Source organism: Colossoma macropomum, unplaced genomic scaffold (assembly GCF_904425465.1).
Source record: "Colossoma macropomum unplaced genomic scaffold, Colossoma_macropomum, whole genome shotgun sequence".
In the NCBI taxonomy this organism is placed as follows: Eukaryota; Metazoa; Chordata; class Actinopteri; order Characiformes; family Serrasalmidae; genus Colossoma; species Colossoma macropomum.
The window spans coordinates 17,460,064-17,478,834 of record NW_023494800.1 but is presented as its reverse complement, the minus strand read 5'-3'; the positions used below and the strand labels follow the sequence as shown (position 1 = coordinate 17,478,834).

At 39.7% G+C, this 18,771-nt stretch overlaps 2 protein-coding genes across 2 annotated transcripts in view; one reads left to right on the top strand and one right to left on the bottom strand.

Annotated features, from left to right (window-relative positions):
- Window positions 1-1,355: 1,355 nt before the first annotated feature.
- nlrc3l1 (NLR family, CARD domain containing 3-like 1) lies at window positions 1,356-7,442 on the bottom strand. The gene is made up of 7 exons (XM_036588594.1): window positions 7,163-7,442; window positions 6,566-6,746; window positions 5,155-5,274; window positions 4,841-4,933; window positions 4,607-4,724; window positions 4,157-4,397; window positions 1,356-4,073 (listed from the first exon to the last, which is right to left on the bottom strand). The coding sequence occupies exons 2-7, from the start codon at window positions 6,700-6,702 to the stop codon at window positions 2,485-2,487; spliced, it is 2,298 nt and encodes a 765-aa protein (XP_036444487.1). The 5' UTR covers window positions 6,703-6,746; window positions 7,163-7,442; the 3' UTR covers window positions 1,356-2,484.
- A 3,620-nt stretch (window positions 7,443-11,062) lies between these two features.
- The window catches only part of cnksr2b (connector enhancer of kinase suppressor of Ras 2b), a 49,828-nt gene continuing 42,119 nt past the window's right edge, over window positions 11,063-18,771 (top strand). The window contains exon 1 of the mRNA XM_036588812.1: window positions 11,063-11,537. Within this exon, the coding sequence (XP_036444705.1) occupies window positions 11,474-11,537 (64 nt within the window). The 5' untranslated portion in view covers window positions 11,063-11,473. The remainder of the gene's footprint in view (window positions 11,538-18,771) is intronic.

The window sequence follows — 18,771 nt, the reverse complement described above, 5'->3', positions numbered from 1 at the left end:
AGGTACTTATGTTGGATGATTAGTTCAAACGACACTCCGACTTAACCCTTAATCTACTGAGTGATGCTCCATCACCCCAAAGAATGCAGTTCTGTGGCTCCTCAGCTCAATTCTGGGGGGGCTTTATGCGCTTCTAGCTGATGCTTGGCATTGGATTTTGTGACCACAGTGCCTGGATTGATGACAAGGGCATTATCTGACCTGATAACTTAATGTAAGGACAGTGTACAAAGCCTGGACTTCTTTGATTACTGCAGACATGATGAGCCAAACCAATCATTACTGCCAATACTAATCTTCTATCATAGGTCTAAATTAGGAGTGTAAATCTCTGATTCAAGGCATTTGACTGACTGCTTTGACTGATTGACTGACTGCTTTGACACATTGCAGCATTATTTGTAAAAAATTACAGTGAATACAGAGGATATTGCACTGAGTAGTGCAAAATTGACAATAAAAACAATACAAGTTTTTTTTACATTTGTAAATTGTCAACAGATATATTTTGGGGGGGAAATGAGCCCATAATTCATTTAATATTATTACAATGGATTCTAACCTTCCAAAATGAATGAATGATTGAATATTCACCTTTAGATAGATACATTATTATGCATCAAAGCAATTTTCCACTACTAGACCAAACTCATGACAATGACCAACCCAAAACATCATCCAACATTTTATCATGTCTTTTTTTATTTGAAACTGATTTTTCACTTTTCACTCACATTCTTAGTGAAACTGTAATTATGGTGATCACATCAACTCAACATTTTGACAGGTGAAACATAAGCCAAAATCTCACCAACATGTAGTCAGTAAGCAGTACAAAACTGTGTCAGTCTCCACATTTGATCATATGTTTGGTTAAGCTTTGTATGGTGTCTCTGACAAGAGACGTTTTGGTTGCAAGAATTTCTCAACTTCCCAAATGGACAGCTAAGTACTTCCAATGGGTTCTTCAATAGGAAACACTACCTCATACAAACACTTCTGACCTTCCAATGTACGTCCTTTGGCTTCTGGGCAAACTGTCATCTGTCATTGTCACAAGACTGTCACAAGATGTGTCACAACTTCATTAAGAGACATTTATGGTCATCCAGTTTAAATTTAAGTTAGGCCCATACCATTCTCTAAGTGTACATATGCACTCACCTGCTAGTGGAGAATGTGCTAAAATGTATGTGACTCATCTGACATTGTTTTTTTTCATGAGCATGACTTGCTACCTACAAACCATGTTCTGCAGGCAATCAACACTACATATTCTTAGTGATCCCACTAAACAGGCCTATAAACAAAAGTGGCCATATTTTGAAAGAGAAAAAGAAAAATGCAGAAGCTTCTATATTAAGAAAAGGCTTTATTGTCTTGAAAATGACATAAGCTCAAGCATGCCATACTTAAAGCAACTTGTGTTTCTATATAGAATAGCAGCATACACTAACAGTGCATCCTTCAGCATTTCACACTTTAAGGCAAACAGTTCTCTATGGATTAAGTAGTCAAACACCACACATGAAGTAACATACTGGGAATTTTTGAAGCAAGGAGGAATAAAAGCAGTTCTCTAGAAACCAGACTATCAGTACTGTCTGAACTGCAATATAACTGGCTTATCCCCTCTTGAAAGGAATGAGCTATAGAGTTATACTGAACACCAGTCTATTTCTCTTCCCAATTAGCTAGCGATTTACACTGCTGTTGGTGAGCAAATTCCTGATGCACTATAGAGTGACAGAAAACCAAGAAGTAGGAAAAAGACTGCAACAGAACAAGTTTTAAAGGACTAGAATGTAGACTGTTTCCCGAATGTCTTGAACAAAAAAAGAAGTATTATGTAGACATCCTCAAACAAGAGTGATCTAAGAAGGTCCTGACCAAGAATAGAAGCTGAAAAATATGGTGGTGTCCCTCTTCATCCTGTTATTATCTCACCCATACATGTATGACTGGATATGTCAGTGTTGGGTACATAGCCTTGACTTCTATGCACTTCAAGATGCTTAAAATCACACTCTGTGGCAATCAGATTACACATGTGATAAGATGCCTACAGATTAGAGGAAGCATGTGCTAGGCTCTGGCCTCAAAGATGTATGGTACAGTCATGCAAGTATGGTGGGAACTGGCTATGACAAGTTGACATGTTGACAGAAAATTTCTGCAGATATGTAACATATCAAAACAGTAAGAAAATAAGCAAATGCTATAGTGGCCGAGCTTGGATGAAAATGTAGCACTTAACATACAGCTTGCGCCATAAGAACTAATCAGGAACACTACTGAAGATAATTCTTCTTACACTGAAGTCACATCAGCAAATACACATTCACAGTTACAAAAGCAAAGGATGCTAAGGCTATCTAAGGATCCTATGCTACTAAACAGCAGTCAATAATAAATATGAAGCAATCAACAAGGCACAGAGCCATGGCAAACAACGGTATCCCTTTTGCAATCTACAGAACAAGTTCAGTGGCGTTGAGGCTGAGGAAAAAGTTCATCTAAGCAACACTGAAGGTTTTCATTCTTTTCAGGATAGTGATTCTCCTTAATCTTCTTTCTGATGTAGCGTGCGGTTTCATCTCGGACTTGCATGCTAGGGCCTGTGCTGGAAAGGACGCTCCTAAGCAAGTCCTGATTGGCCTCCACTGACATACCCAGGAGGAAACGCAGGAAGATGTCATAGTTAGCATTTTTGGCGTGCAGTGCTTTGTCTATAGCACTTTTATGCAGCTCCACCAGAGAGGCCTCCTTTGAAGAGAACATTTTGAACTTGTGACCTTCTAGAACGTTCTTCCCATGGTTCTTGAAAGAAAGGAAAACATAAAGAGCAGCTATGTATTCCTGCAAAGTCGGATGAATGAAGCAGTCTACTTTCTCTTGATACATCACAAACTTCTCTCTGTAGAATTGCGTGCAGAGGCCTGCAATGACCACAGCGTCTCGGACGTGCAAACCATATTCTGTCCAGTGCTCTTTCTCGATCCTGAACACATTCTTCTCCAGTAACTGGAAGGCCATCTTCCCAAGCTTCATGAGGAAATCCTGATCACTAAGAACAGGCTCTTCTTTTGAGTTGTTTTGCATTCTCTGGCTGCGCATGCCAATGTGCATCAGCAGCAGGTTGGTGTAGAAATGAGTAATTGCCTTGGGGAGCTCTGTCCCTGCTGGCAGGTTTTGGAGATCTCTCTGAAGCACGTTGTGCACCACCCAGCAGAACTGTGGCATGTGGCACATCAAGTAGAGCGTCTTGCAGGACTTGATATGAGCAATCACTCTCTCTGCAAGCTCTTTGTTTGTGATTACCTTCCTGAAATAAGCTTCCCTCTGTTCATTTGTAAACCCACGAACCTCATGTAACTGGTGGATGCATTCCGCAGGGATGAGGTTGATTGACACAGGTCGTGTGGTGACCCAAACATAGGCAGAGTACATTAGATTTCCCCTGATCAGATTGGTGATTAAAATTTTTAGTGTCGTTGGTTGATTGAGATCACACCAGTATGCAGTTCTGCGAAAGTCAATGGGAACCGTGCAGTCGTCCAGGCCATCACAGATGAACATCACACGGCAGTCGTCAAAGTCAAGGGTATCTACTTCCTTCATTTCTGGGTAGAGCCTGCAGATTAAATCCATGAAGCCTATTGTGTCATCTGCCATCTGGTTCAACTCCTTGAACGGCAAAGGGATTAGAAAGAACACGTCATGGTGCGCTTTCCCTTCTACCCAGTCTAGAATAAACCTCTGAACTACAGATGATTTCCCAATCCCTGGACTGCCTTTAGTTAACAATGTCCTCACATGCCTTGACTTCACAACCTCAGGGCTGAAGATGTCCTTGCAAAAAACCACCTCTTTCTGGCCACGGCCACACTCCTGGAGCTCCTCTATCTGCCTATACTCGTGCTCACTGTTTATTGCAGCATTTGCACCATCTGTAATGTGGATGTCTGTGTAAACAGAGTCAAAAAGGGTCTGTTGTCCTTGCTGGGCCAGACTTTCATAAATGTTCTCGTATTTCCTTTTCAGAGTCACTTTCAACTCATAACGGACTTCATCTGGATAGGAGAAAGAGAAGTACCATTAAGCATTTATACTCTATGAGAAACAAGAACAGAGTAGTATATTATTTGACACTTACTTCTTTTACACAGCCCTTGCAGGTAGTCAGCCACCTTCTTTAAGTTCATTTCTCTCAGGACTATCTGTGTGATCTTCAGGGACACTTCAATGTCACAGATCTCTAGCATTTTATCTACCACGTCAACTATATCCAAGCCATCTAGTGGATCTCGAAAGCACTCTGGGTAGCGCTCCCATAAGTTTCGTTTGAAGATTTTTAACTCATCTGCAGTGAGTTTCTGCAGGCAGCTTTGAAGGGCCTAAAAATGAACAACAGAATTCATTTACCTGGCAAGACTTGAAGCATAGTAATGCAAGAAACTCTCAAGGCAAATGTTATTCAAACATCTAAGCACCGTGTGTTAGACTGTGTCTGCAGAATTTAACATTTTTATCTATTCTTAAGAACTGAAAACTCATGGGGAACCTCATGCAACAATACAACAAAGCAAAAACAAATGTTTCTCACCTTGAAAGTGAAATCAACAGTAAGTGCAGGGTGCCGCTTCTCATTAGGATCTTTTTGTAACTCTGGTTTTGGAAGAGGAGGAGCAGCACTTGGTTGGCTGCAAGATTTTTTCCGTGACCTATATTTTAAAAAGTTTCATCAGACATTAGACAGTTTCATATAGGGGAGTGATCAAGTTTTGAGAGCATGACAAACAGTGAAATTGGATGCACAAATGCTGACACCTGCACTCACTTTCGTTCAGGTTTGCTCTCGCCTTCCACTCCCTCATCGCTGTTAAATGAGAAGCTGCTTGATGCTGAAGAGTTTGCTCTCTCCAGTTGGACCCTGAAGAAAAAGGTTTCAATGGTTTTCAAAAGCTTAAAACATTAAACTGAAAAAAAAAACACTGAAAGCATCTGAGAATTATAGCAGAAAGTCCATAAGCTTTTCCTCTCTCCTGAAAAGTTGATCATGCATTCCCCATTTGTGTTTAGCACATGCTGCAAATACTGCACATAGAAATAGCTGCATGATAACCTAGCCACAACACTGCGCAAATGACTCACCGTGTAGCAACACCAAGTGGAGCTTCTTCATCAGCCTCCTCCAACATGTTGAAGGACCAGTCATCACTGTGCATTGACACATAACTTGGGGCAGGTGATGCAGCTCTTTCTACATCATATCTGAGAAAAATATTTATCAAAAGAGGAAGAAAACATGAGGGACACTTGGTACCCAGGGAATGGTTACAACTCTCTATTGTTAATCATTTAAACCCCAAGACCAATTTCTCACTTTCATAACTATATAGTTTACATATAACGTTCATAGTAATTACTGAGTAATTCAAACTAGTTACTAAATAAGTCTTAGGATAAGTACTTGTGTAATAATCAGCATTGAATCAAGAGTTGCCTAATGTGTTTTAAGAATGCAAAATTCAAGATTAGTGTTTCCTAGCTCCAGTCTTGTACACTGGACAAAGTAATGCATTGATTTTACTTGATTCAAATGTGTAAATTAATAAAATATGAATGCACCAATAAGAGAAATGTGAGCCAATAACAATATCCAATATTCTTCACATATTTCCTGATGCTGATTCCAATGTTGATAGCAGTATAATTAACAGAATGCTCACAGTTTAATAATGTAGTCCAGTATTGCCAAAATATTCTGCTCCTCCAAAGTACAATAAATATATCATCAAATATCAGTTTGAAATATTGGTCAAATCTAAACATCTGTCCATTTTTTAATATCTGCAAATATCAATATCATTCCGATATCATTGTACATCCCTATAAAATATATCATATCAGCACAGTTTTTGCCAAGGGTAAGTGCACCAAAAGACAAACCTGTGTTGGTGAAATATTATTTTATTAATGAGGAATCAAATGGAGTGAAATCAATGCATACAATTTTCAGCGTAGTTTCAGCTTTGTTTTCCCACTTTTATTTCTTAGTCTTTACTACATCTAAATATAATACATATTAATGATGTGTAATACTCCTACTAATAATAAATATTCATATTATATAATATCTATTCATAATTACTTCATATTGTAAGGCCTTCTTGGGATGAATTGGTGTGTTAGAGCAGGAAAACACAAATGTGTGCAGTGTAAGTGGTCTACAGCTGGCCTGTCCTGGTGACCCAACACTATGCACTTTTTTGTGCTTTGTCTCATTGAGCTCATCTGATTCAACTCATTAACTAATTAACAAGTGCCTTGTTTGCTGGGTCTGGTAGGCAAAAATGTGCAGAGCGCAGGGTCACCAGGACTGGGATTTGGGAACCCTGGTCTACAGAACTGTTGCTGGGACATTGCTGTAGGTTTCCTGGTTTGTCCAGCAGGTGTCACATTTGCATGGCCAGTGAAACCATTTCCACTTGTGCACTGGTATTAGATATTACCTGCTGCAGGTAATCATGATTTCACTCACCGCGCATGTGAATAAGTTTACCTGTCTGTTGGTTCCCAGTGTCTCAGATCAAGAGACAGTCTTCTTTCTGGAATAACATCCTCCACGTCCCCGTCCTCGCTGCCGAAAGCGGAAGCACCCTGTCCAAACGGCAGGCTGTTGTCGGATCCAGTCTCCATCTCCGATTATTAGCCTTCCTTCGGCTGCTGTCGTGTGTTGGTGCCTTTGTGAATAAGAAATGCGACAAACCCAAACAGTGTCAGAATCGTCGGTTTTCTGCAGAAACCAGCTGCAACTTGCCACCACCAGAGCGACCAGATTCCTTGTCGTTTTCACTTCCGCATGAAAGAATTAGGCTGAAGCTAGCTTCTTTTTCTTTTTCGAATTTTCAGTTCCACCTTAAATGGCACAGCAGCTACACTCTGGTGCTGCACCGCTTAAGGTGGAACGGGCAAATCGAACCAGAAGCTGGCGAACAGGAAGCTAACTTGAGTTTCTTCTTGAGCGAACGCCATGGTACGAATAAACAGCACACAGATACACATTCATACACGTTATAGAGTAAATTATCGCACACAAACGTGTTTAAAGCACGCCTTTGTTATGTTATGTAGGTTTTAGAAGTATGAATTTACTTACTTTTTCAGAAATGTTTAGTCCTCCATGAGGCGCACGGTAGCTAAAGAGCTCGTTGTCAGAACTCCGAGCTACTGAAGTCCAATAACTTCACTTTGTTTTGAGATTTCCTACAAAGACGTTGTTAATCCTGCTGCTCCAGAAGCGCTCAGTCAGTCTTCATCTTAGCCAGACATGGCCATTAGGTCTAAGACTATATGAGCAAGACAGAGTTAATAAAACTCTGGTAAAACGTTTCAAAATACAAACATCGATTGGACCTAACTGATCCGCAGTCTAGGCCGCAAACTTTACTTTCGTTTCTGTGCGTGTTTCCTGTTTCTCTTAAAGAGACCCCGGTGAAATAACACGCCAGCACAGTATAGTGTTTACCGACTACATCTAGCTTAAACAGTTTCTCAGTCGCGTAAAGCAGCGACCCGACCTAAGCTCAGTCTAGTGCTGCTCTTCTTTAACACTGACTTTCTGTTTACATTGTACTGAACGAGAGGAAGTTGGCACTAGATCAAGGCAAACGTTTTGTAAAACAGTATAGAAATACAGAAGTTAGATTTCAAATCCAGTCTTTAAAAATGTGTTTTGTAACATCATATATTTGTAACTAAAATACTTCAAAATTTAAAACATGAATAAATAAATAAGAATTTTATTTAAAGCATTTAATCATTTATTTTATAATGAATTCATAACCATTTAATTTAAAGTGTGACGTTATGATGAATTGCATTATTTTAAGGTATGATGTGTAGGTGAGAGAGGGTCACTAATGTGCATTTAGTGATTGCTTGTGATTGCTTACTTGGTCATGCATTGTAAGCTAAATTTCTCAGCATGTGCTCCTCTGATGTTCACTTCACTTTATACGTATACAAAAGTTTGTAGACACCAACATATTCAACATTTCTTCCAAATTTATAGTATTAATAGGGAGTTTGTCCCACTTTTCTGCAGTCTCTACAGCCTCTATACTCTTTTAGAAAGGCATTACACTAGATGCTGGAACTTTGCTGGGAGGATTTGATTGAATTCAATCACAACAGCACTAGTGAGGCCAAGTATCTGATCATATCTGTAGACGAACCTAAAGCTGTTGAGGCAGGACTAAAAGCTATACTGTAATTGTTTTAAAGGGCCATATCTTACATTTTCTTGTATTTAATTTTTCTCCCTGAAGTCCACTTGAAATGTCTGGGTTCTATATACCAAACCCACTCATAATTAGTTTTACATTTACATCGTTTTTCAACCTATATATATATATATATATATATATATATATATATATATATATATATATATATGTGTGTGTGTGTGTATGTGTGTGTGGAATTGTGTAAATTGTGTAAATGAGCTCTGTTCCGATTGGTTGCCTTATGTTGTGCCTCAATGGACGTTACTTATAATACTTCAGTGTGAATGGGTGGGGCTTAACTGCTGTGGGCTTTTGTGAGGTCACAAAAGCAATACATGTAAAAAGAGCAGCTTAGTTTTATATATATACTCTTTTTTAAATAAAAAAAATGAGGAAAATGTAATTTTTCATTGGCCCTTTAAAGACATGATGGGTTGAGAGTGGAGAATTTAGTGAATGTGGACATTGTGAGTCTGAATCACTTTCAGCTCTGCCTTTACACACACACACACAGATGCCGAGAGAGCCAAGGGTGAATGGTCAAAGACTGATTAGGGCCACAGATCTTGAACCTGTTCTCCCCCCTCCTCCTCAAGAGCCTCTCTTCAGTGTTCCCAGGCCAGTAAGAATAAAAACATCTGTTGGCAAAACAGACCTTTCTTAACCTCTCACAACAGTGAATATCCCGCATATGTGATTCTGGTGCAAAGCCCAGCACCCCCTGTTTGTTTCCTTTGAGAGCTGAAGTGGATAACTGAATGTGAATAAGGGTTTCTTTCAGGAGCGACATTTAATATTAAACAAGTAGACTTACTGGGCCTTTTGATTCTTTGTTAATGGCAATATGTAAATACAAATTCATCACAGCATTTGTTTTCTGTGCCAATAAATAAAAACAAACAAACAAACTGACCCAATGAAAATGACCCAGATCTAGACTATCCAGGACAAAGGTGCAAAATACAGGGGTTCTCAGGGGGTCCAGGACTTCCGAATTAACCCATTGGACCCCCTGAATGTCTCAAAATCAAAATTCTGAGAGTCCCTGAAAATAAACATGTTGTGACATTTGGGAAAATTAGATGCTCAAATACAGATTCAGGCAAAGGCCATTGTTTAGCTGCTTCTCCCACAATCAGCGAGCTGTATTTGGTATTCTTAACAAACTAGATATGCAGCACTGGTCTGCCTCAGGGTGATGCTGTAGCAAACTGGTTCACCCAGTTAGGTCTTCATAGCCTAGCAACTGTGACTATGCCCAGGATACCTCTGAAAACTTTACAATATGCCATAGCATGTGTAAATCTGAAAACTTATTTCCCCAAGAGACTGATGGAAAGAGTGAATTGTTACTCATTTCACAAACTGAGAACAAAAGAGATGTGTAGGATCTTAATTGATGTGTGCAAGAGCACATTAACAACCTAAAAAAAGAGCATTTCCAAAAGGAGAATTGTTAAACCAAACATTTTGTTGCCATTGAAGCTAGCATCAGCTATGGTGAGTGAGTCAGCAGCCAGCCAACGCTGGAGCAGCAAGCCGACATGGGACCCCTGAATACCAGGGGGCTTTTTGCATACTGTCCAGAACTATCCTAAAACATCCATATAAACTGTAGACATATATTTTCTAATAAGGCTTATTTTATGTTTAAAACTGATCAATGATGATATGATTGTTATTAAATGATGTTTAAGGGTACCTTTGTAATAGCCTCCACCACACTCCTTTTGACCTGTTTGGAAGTGTAGCACACATACTTGTAGGTAAGTTGATCGACTGTAGCATGTATTATATTCTTTATTTTCTATCACCTTCCATTAGTCTATATATACAAATTATATATATATATATATATATATATAAATGGAGACCTGATAAGCCACCAAAACTGTCATCATCAGTTAAGCAGTACTTAACACTTTCATGTTTGAGGGTTCATCAATCTCCACTCTAAAAAAACAATATGGGTGCTAAGGGTCTGAAAGGATGTGTAGCTGTAAAGATGCTATCACTGAGAAAAGGAAATAAACAGAGATAAAAATTTGCTAAGAGGCTGCTGGTGTTCTCAGAACAATGTACTGACCACCACAGAGTCCAGACCTCAGCACCACTGAATGTGTTTGGGATTACTGGGATTTTGCAAAGCAGAAAATGCAACTTCTAGGCCTGAACTTTGGAGGTGTGGAAAAATATCCCTGCAGATTTCTTTGAAAATATGAAAGTAAGTTTCCTGAGAAGAACAGAAGCTGTACAGAAGAACAGAAGTGTGGACACACTAAAAACTAAAATATTTGTTAGAGTTTTTTTTTTTTTTTTCATTAAACATGTGTTTTCTGATTTTCACAAAAACATGAAAAAGTTGTAATTAATTGTACTTAATTAAATGAAAGTGAATTAAATGATCTCTGACTTAACCATATAAAAACAATGAAATGCTTTTCCAATGATAGGTCTTGGTCAAGAACAATTTAAAAGAACCATCTTTATTTTTTCCATTAATACGTAAAGAATGAATTATTTCATGCAGAAATAACTTCAAAAAACCTTCTTTCCAAATAAAGTTCAGTAAAACAGCACATTTTGGTCCTGAAGCCTCCATTACCCGAGGCTGTTTGAATGGTTAAATGGGACTGCATGGCTCAGTGGGCTGCAGTGATTGGACTGCTCAGAATTCGCTCAGAGGTCTCCAATGATGAGAAGAGGGGAGTGTCTCCTTTATCCTGAGCTGCATCGTTCAGATCCAGCCTCGCGGTTCTCCAGCACGGAGCTGTCCATTGAGAGTCTGTCTGAGCGGAGAGAGACAGAGCAGAGCTGCTGTTTACTCCTGACGTAGCGGCTCGCCTCGGACACCACCGTGGAGGGGATCGCGATGTGAATGAAGCCTAGAAAGAGAGAGGAGGAGAAGGAGGAGGAGAGAATGCGGAGAGCTCGCGAGGAACCTAGCGGTGATCATGTGGGCGCCCTCAGCACGAGCAGCCAGGTGAACGTGGGCGCTTTCAGCCAGACACAGGCTGCTCACGCGCCTTCCCCAGGAACCACGCGATGGATGTGGAAGAAGCTCGTTTAAGTCGCGCGCTGTTTTGCAGCTGAGTGTTTGCAGCGAATCTTTTTCTCGCGCACCTTTGTTGTTGGGCACTGACCATAAACAGAATAAGAAGGAGGAAAAAAAAACTTCCACGATGGCTTTGGTCATGGAACCTGTAAGCAAGTGGACAACGAGCCAGGTGGTGGACTGGATGAAAGGTAAGGGGAGTGGGAGATGCCTCAAAATCGAATAAGACCACTGGAGGAATTCGTTTCGTGCTTGTGTGTTTTTCTGTAGTATAGTGGGCCACATATATGTATTTTTCACGCATGATCGCGTGCGTTGGCAATGTTGCTGAGAAACAACAGTTTTCGTGCAGTGACTGTGGTGGGGGGGTGGGGGGGCGGGGGGCACCTAGGCTATCACCTGAGCAGTTATTGCAATGAACGTGTTTTCTGCTGTTGGTATTATAGAGTCTACCCTAGCTGTCAAAACAATGCCGAGACAGCGTCATAAGGCAGCATCGCCCTAAAAGAGCCTTTACTGTTATTGTATTAATGAACAGGGGTGGGCGAGTGGTCACGTGCTCCCATCAACCACAATGAGTTGTGACGGGTCACGTGTAGAGTGAGTAATCAGCTGGGCCTCCCTCACAGGCAGGGGCTCTCCTACCCCCCTATAGAAGGGTTTCCCAGGCCTGGTCCGTTTTAGTGCTTTTCCCTGTTTAAACAATCTTGACTGAACTCTGCTCATTAACAAACATTTGATAAGCTTCACCCCTCGAACCCTAGCCCTGTGTTTCAGTAACGTTTTCTTAAAAAGAAGGTTCTTGGTTGTAGGAAAACCTTTAAACTTATGTAGAACTTTTATATTGTGTTCTTTAAACTTAAAAACTGATCTAATTTACAAAGATGGTTCTTTAAAGAATCATCCATTGAAAGGTCCTTTAACAGTGTAAAATCCCAGGCTTATTATATACTAAAGCTTATTATTTAGTAACTACAGGGACTTCAGTGCAAACTGGCTGAGCTATTCTTAGGTTATAGAAGTGTGTAATAAAACCTTGGCCATTTAAAGCGTTAAGGAACCTAAAGTGATGCTCCAACTCATTTTGAAACCTTTATTTTTAAGAGTAGACGATACATTATTCAGTAACTATGAGAAGGAAGTGTAAGTTATGTGGTTATGAGAGTGAGGAGCTGAAGTGTGGGCTGTACAGGCCTTTGAGGTTTAAAGGGTTAAACTGAGCATGGTAGTCCATGAAAACACTGAAGGGCCAGTGCCAGGATTGAGAAGCCCTGCCTCATAGTCAAAGAGCTGTCCTAACCCATCAATAGCATTATGTCTGTGAAGATTTTCAGTCATCTATGCCATTAATTGTTTGGTAGCAGTAAATCAGTGTTTCTAGGCGTGTGATATTGAGATTATAAGACTCATATAAAAAGTCAGGAGTACAAGGTTCGCTTACTCACTGCTACTAGAGATCCTCTTGACTGTTGGAAGAAGGTTACTGTCCAGGTTTTGGTCTTCCAAGTACCATTCAAAGAAGTACAAAAATAGAGAGTGCTACTGGTAGAGAAATTCTGTTGAATTACAGTAAAAGGCAGTATTTCTAAAATATTAAATAACTTTAATTTTACCATCATTGAGAAAGCACACTTTTACTGTTAATTAATGAGTGTTTTTGGCACCCTTGCTGCTGGACATACTGTTTTTTTGCAGTGTACATTTGCTTTTCCATGGGAAAGGTACATATTTGTAGGAAATAGTTGTAAGTACGAAATTCAAACAAAATGCTTTAACAGGGTGTCAAGATGGCTTAAATGAAGTGAAATACAACTGCAAGTGAATCTAGTACAATCATGTTCCCTAACTAAAGGTACCGAAGACCTATCCTTAAACATTCTAATCCCAGTGACAGTATTTGTACCCTGAAAGGTAGTTTTAGTGATAGTGTATAGTGGTGGAGTCCCTCTGTTCCCTGTCCTTACATCCATTTTAACTGCTCATTAATGAGCTCTTGAGTCTCTCTCTTCACTCTTTACTGCTACTGCTGGCAGAATGGAGATATAAACTGTAGATATAAACTGGACAATAAGAGATATAAACTGGACAGTAGTCATTTTATAGCAGAGATTCTCACAATTGGAGTCCTAAAGCTGGACAGCTGTTGCAGCATGATGGTCGTCTTTCTATTCTTTTCCTCTGAGTCATAATTACAACAGTAACAGTGCCTGTTGCTTTCAAGTAATTTACTCCCTTGTGTGAATGAAGTGGATCGATACCTCATTCCTCTCAGAGACAGTTCAGGCATTAAGCTCCTCCTGCCACAGCCTGCCTGTGCTCTGTGTGTGTGTGTGTGTGTGTGTGTGTACGTGCATACAAATATACAATACTGTGAAAAAGTCAGAGACCACCCTTTTTTTTATTTAATTTCCAGTCAAAATGTCCATTAAGTACAAGTTATTCATTTTTTCTAAAGATATTTCTAAGTAGATTTGATATAAGATAATCCACTTGCATAAACAAAGGGAAAGTCAAAGAAAGATAAGTGAAAAAAGTTCAAAATCATAAAAAATTGCAATAAAAGATAAACCATAAGATAAACAGAGCATAAAGCTTTCTTCTTTGAGAGAAAGGAAAATATCAAGCTCCACTCTTGCTTCAGATCTGTAAAAAATCCACAGGTGTTTCTGTACATCCTTCCATTGTGAGACGACAACTCAACACTATGGATCTGAAAGGATGTGTAGCTGTCAAGAAGCTGTTACTGAAAAAAGAAAACAGACAGAAAAAAGAAGCAAAAGACAATGAAGTGGCTTGTTTTCCCAGAACTGGAGAGTATTTCGTGTGCCAAGCAGAATCCAGACCTCAACGTCATTGAATGTGTTTGGAATTATTTGGATTGTGAGAAGCAGAAAATGCAACCAACTTCTGAGACTGAACTTTGGAGATGCGGGAAATTATCCCTGCAGATTTCTATGTTAAACTGAAAGCAGGTCTCCTCAAAAGAATGAAAGCTGTAATAAAGGTGAAGCGTGGACACACTTAATATTGAAATAAGTTATATTCAGTTTTTGAAGCTTCTGTGTAATTTTCTGTTAAAATATATGTTTTCTGCTATTTTTATTAATAGCTTATTGACTGTTTTGACTGGAAATTAAATCTGTATGGGTGTGTATGTGGTGTGTGCAGTCATATCTTAATACAATCACTCAGCTATGAGAGAGAGAGAGAGAGAGAGACAACGAAGGTCTATTTGCTTCTTTCCGTGTTGTTGTATCCGAAGCTATGCTTGTGTCACATTCAGCATGCAGTGTTTGAGTGGATAAACAGTGTGCCGGGTCTTGATTACAGCTTTACTCCATGCCTTAATGTGTTTATTCACTTACTCATGCCTGTGCTGCTCACACACACACATGTACAGAGCTGATGTGATGGCCGCCTTCGGATTTCAAGTCATGCTTCTCCTATAGAGGACACCCATATGCAGTGACTCATTAGGCGTGAAGAATCTGCACGCCAGCCTGTTTGCTGCTTCAAATCTTTTTCTTTGCTTTAGTTTGTGCTTCTGTTGCTTAAACACATAAAACAGAGGCTGAACATGGTAAACAGTAAAAAAGAAATGGAGGGAAGGTAGAGAGGTATATGTGGAGCTGAACTCTGTCTGTTGCGGAGCAGATGTATGTGTTCCCATGTTCCCATGCATCCTTATTGACAGCTAAGAGAGAGAGATTTAAGAAGGTCCCTGACTCTTGCACACTTTGCCTCTGTCCCAGGCTGATTCTTGGAGTCTGTTGTGCGTTCACAGAAGCTGGCTCAAAGTTTATGCGTTGCTCTACATTATACATCATGCAACCATGCAGTGTGCTGTGGCCTGACCTTTTTTTATGTGGTCTAATTAAATACATATATGTGGTATCTGACAATTACTATATCATCAAGCGATAACTAGGGTGAGTTACGCATTTTGTAGAGCACTTATTCATCATAACCCTCTGCACAACCCTTACCTGATTGTTGGCCTGCATGTATCATCTCAGAGTAAGAGCGCTGATCTAAGATCAAGTCTGATCGTTTCATGGAATTTTATTCAGTGTTAGATAAAAAGCATAAGCTGATCCTAGATCAGTTTGATTACTCCAAGAAGTCTGATAAATGTGAGCCATTGGCTCTTTAATGTGGTTATTTTGTTTTGATTTCTGTCAATAACTCAGTAAACCACTTTAAACAATTTTATTTACAAGAATTGAATTTTTCAGAATTCCCCTTTACTTTACTATTTGCTATAGAACTTTACTATTGGATGTCTGGTGTTTGACATTACTCTCAGGGCCCTGTGTTGAGGCAGGCTACTGGTAGGTGCTTGGTGCTTGTGGCTGTGTGCTTCTCAGAGCCTTATAGTCAGTGGTGTGTATAAGAACTCACAGATACACAGTCCACATGCATGCTTGGTCACGTTGCCGTACATTCTTACACATGTCCTCAAATGTATGAACGTAGCCTACTATCGCTGACATTTCTGCTTGTTTCAGCCTCAGGCTCGCGCATAGTGGTATATATGAAAAGCTCCCATACAGCATGCCCCTGCATACAGTAATCCTAATCCATACTGCATGTGGAGTATGACTTCTGACAGCTGTCTAGGTTTTGCCGCCATGCTCGTTGAGCGCAGCATCTGTTCTTGCATTTTTTACATCTATTTCTTCAGCCATGCCCAGAGGGTGTGTTTTAAGGCTGCTGTCATGCCTTTAATATCTGAAATATTTTGTGTCGCAGAGGCAAATAGATGCTTGACATCTTTGGGTATTTTGCACGGTGCTGTTAGGGTTCATGGTCCATTGCAGCAGTTATTCAGATGTTTTTAGCCTGAATGTGAATGGCTTGGAAGGCGTGGGAGAGGTTTGACCAGCAACTGCCAATGTGCCACCCTGCTCAGCACTTTCTGTGCCTGGCTTCATGGACTACAGAACTGGGAGGAGACCACTTAGGCTGTGGCCTATTTTTTGAACGTGGATCAAAGTGGTCACTAGCCTGTCGTTGATTAAAATCCTGATCTGCGTATTTTTGTTATAAATTTATTATCAGATCATTTCTGTTGCATGGATGCTTAATGTAACTTATCAACTTACTGGGTCTACCTGTATCACAGTATGATAAATATCAATACAATAAACACAAACTTACCTTCAGCTCTTCCTCTTAATGATTTGTGGGTTTCCATCTCTGCTATAGATAGCACAGATCTGATATCCGGCATCAAGAGAAAATGCTGAATCGGATATCAGAGGAACAACAAACAAATCCAGTCCAATTCTGGAACAAATCTAGCCTGAAGTATCACAGAATTCCTTGTATTGTGACATATTAACCTCTTAAATACCATGACCTGCTATCAGGTCCACATTTTCATTTCTCCCCTCTTATAATTTAAGAAAAACTGCATTGTTTTCAATGTATTTACTGAACATTAAGCTTTAGGATGTAGTAGACCTAGGAATTGAAGTGAAGCTGGTTATATGAAAACAGTAGCCACATGCAGTGTAACATTACATCTGAAGTTAAATGTCTTAGTGAAAAATTGCTTATTTTAAGTGTTAGTAGCTTAAAAAAAAACAAAGTTAGAATTCACAATCGCAATTTTTCGACAGATTTTTGCTCTAAACACATGACCAGGTGAACATGCAGCCAGTTTATTATTTTGATTCTGGCTGACCTGTGTTGCTCTTGTGCTGTATTTGAATGCTGCTATACATGTACCAAAATGTAATAGCGTATTTATGCATGCTTCTTTGTGATAAATGTCCAGTTGCCTCTTTCTGTATAACTCTTTATTTGATCTATGTTGCATTCACAGTCAACCGACTGTAAATTTTTGTGTTCTTTGTTTAAGAATTTAGAATGGCAGTTTGGCCCATCAAATAATGCTATTTATATCGTTATATTGTAACTTTAGCTAATAAGCTTTGAAAGTACTGGAAATATATACATAGACCATCTGTAAAACCTGAAATAATTAGTTGAAGGTTGAGGTGTCAAGACAGATTTCACAGTAGTTTTTCAAACCACATTATACGTTGTCACATGCACAGACTCCAAAAGAAGGTCCGGCTCAATGTTTATGTCTCAAATACAAAATCAATGTTATACTGATGAAGATATGATGACAATAGAGGATTTTTCACTTACATCCTTAGAAGAAATGTCCTGCTCCATGTTTTAAAAGAGTTTTCTTTGAATACTCTTTCAACTCATACACAATCATCAGATTCATCTGCTCATGGGGGTCCGAAGCACAGTTGACATTACAAAATGTTCCTCCACACTTTGCATGCAATTACGTATTTCCATCAGGAGGTCTGCAAATTCCCAAATGTTGCATAGAGCTACTTTAACTGTACAATTCGGGCCTTCAATCAAATCGCCATTACATGGACAGCAGGCCGACCATGTTGGCCTCTATATCATTTTTTCCATCGTGGTCTTTTTTAATTGGTCTGTTGCAAACTAACTGAAGGGCAAACCAATTTTCTCCTGTGACCTTAGTAGACAGGTGAAGAAGAGATTAAAGTGACAGAGAAATCGGATATGGAGGCAGCAAGGGAGGAAGAGATTAAAAGAGACTGTGATCGCTGTATACGGATATACCAACAACAACAGATTCGCTTTCATTGTTACTTCATGAAAGTTAAGCCTCGCTGTGACTCATCGCATTTCAGAAAACTCTCATTGTTGTCTGACTTGGCAGTGAATCTCTTGAGCTTCCTGCAGTGAACAGGGAAACAGAGAAATAGTAACGGGCTCAGAGGATTTTGTGCCTCAGATTAGAACACAGTCCTCACACAGATGAATGTTTGAATGGTAATTAGTGCATCATCAGTGCAGACAGAAATCTCACTGGATGCAGACTTTACTCAGTGAAAACGGTGCTTGCTGTGCTCTTACACTGCCTGGCCCCTGTCGCACCGTGATTAGCATGTCTCCACATTAGCATACAGCTTTGTGCTGGTGCCCCAAGGGCCTCTGAGGGCCACGGAGCAGCTTCTCTAAAGCAGGAGAGCCCTTGTGACCTTCCCACAATGCTCTTCTCCGCCCCGCTGTTGTTTCCTGTGACTCACTCTCCAAAACCCCCCACCGAGTGGGGCCCTTGGCATTCTGGGTAGAACAAAGATGATAAATTTAGGAAAAGCAGCACAGTGGCGTTCAAGTATGGCCGTGATTAAATACATGTTTTACTAATCTGTTTTATGATAATGATCAGTTGTCCCATGTGTATTCACTATGTCCATGTAACGCCTAGTCATTGTATAATAATAATCAGTGTAGAACTGCTGATTCCTGCGTGTTTCTTTTTATGTATTTGTTCTTCTTGTCTCCAGTGCTCTGCCTTGTATGAGTAGTATTTGTTCTACATTTCAAAATAAATTTAGATGAGTTCATATTATTCATTGG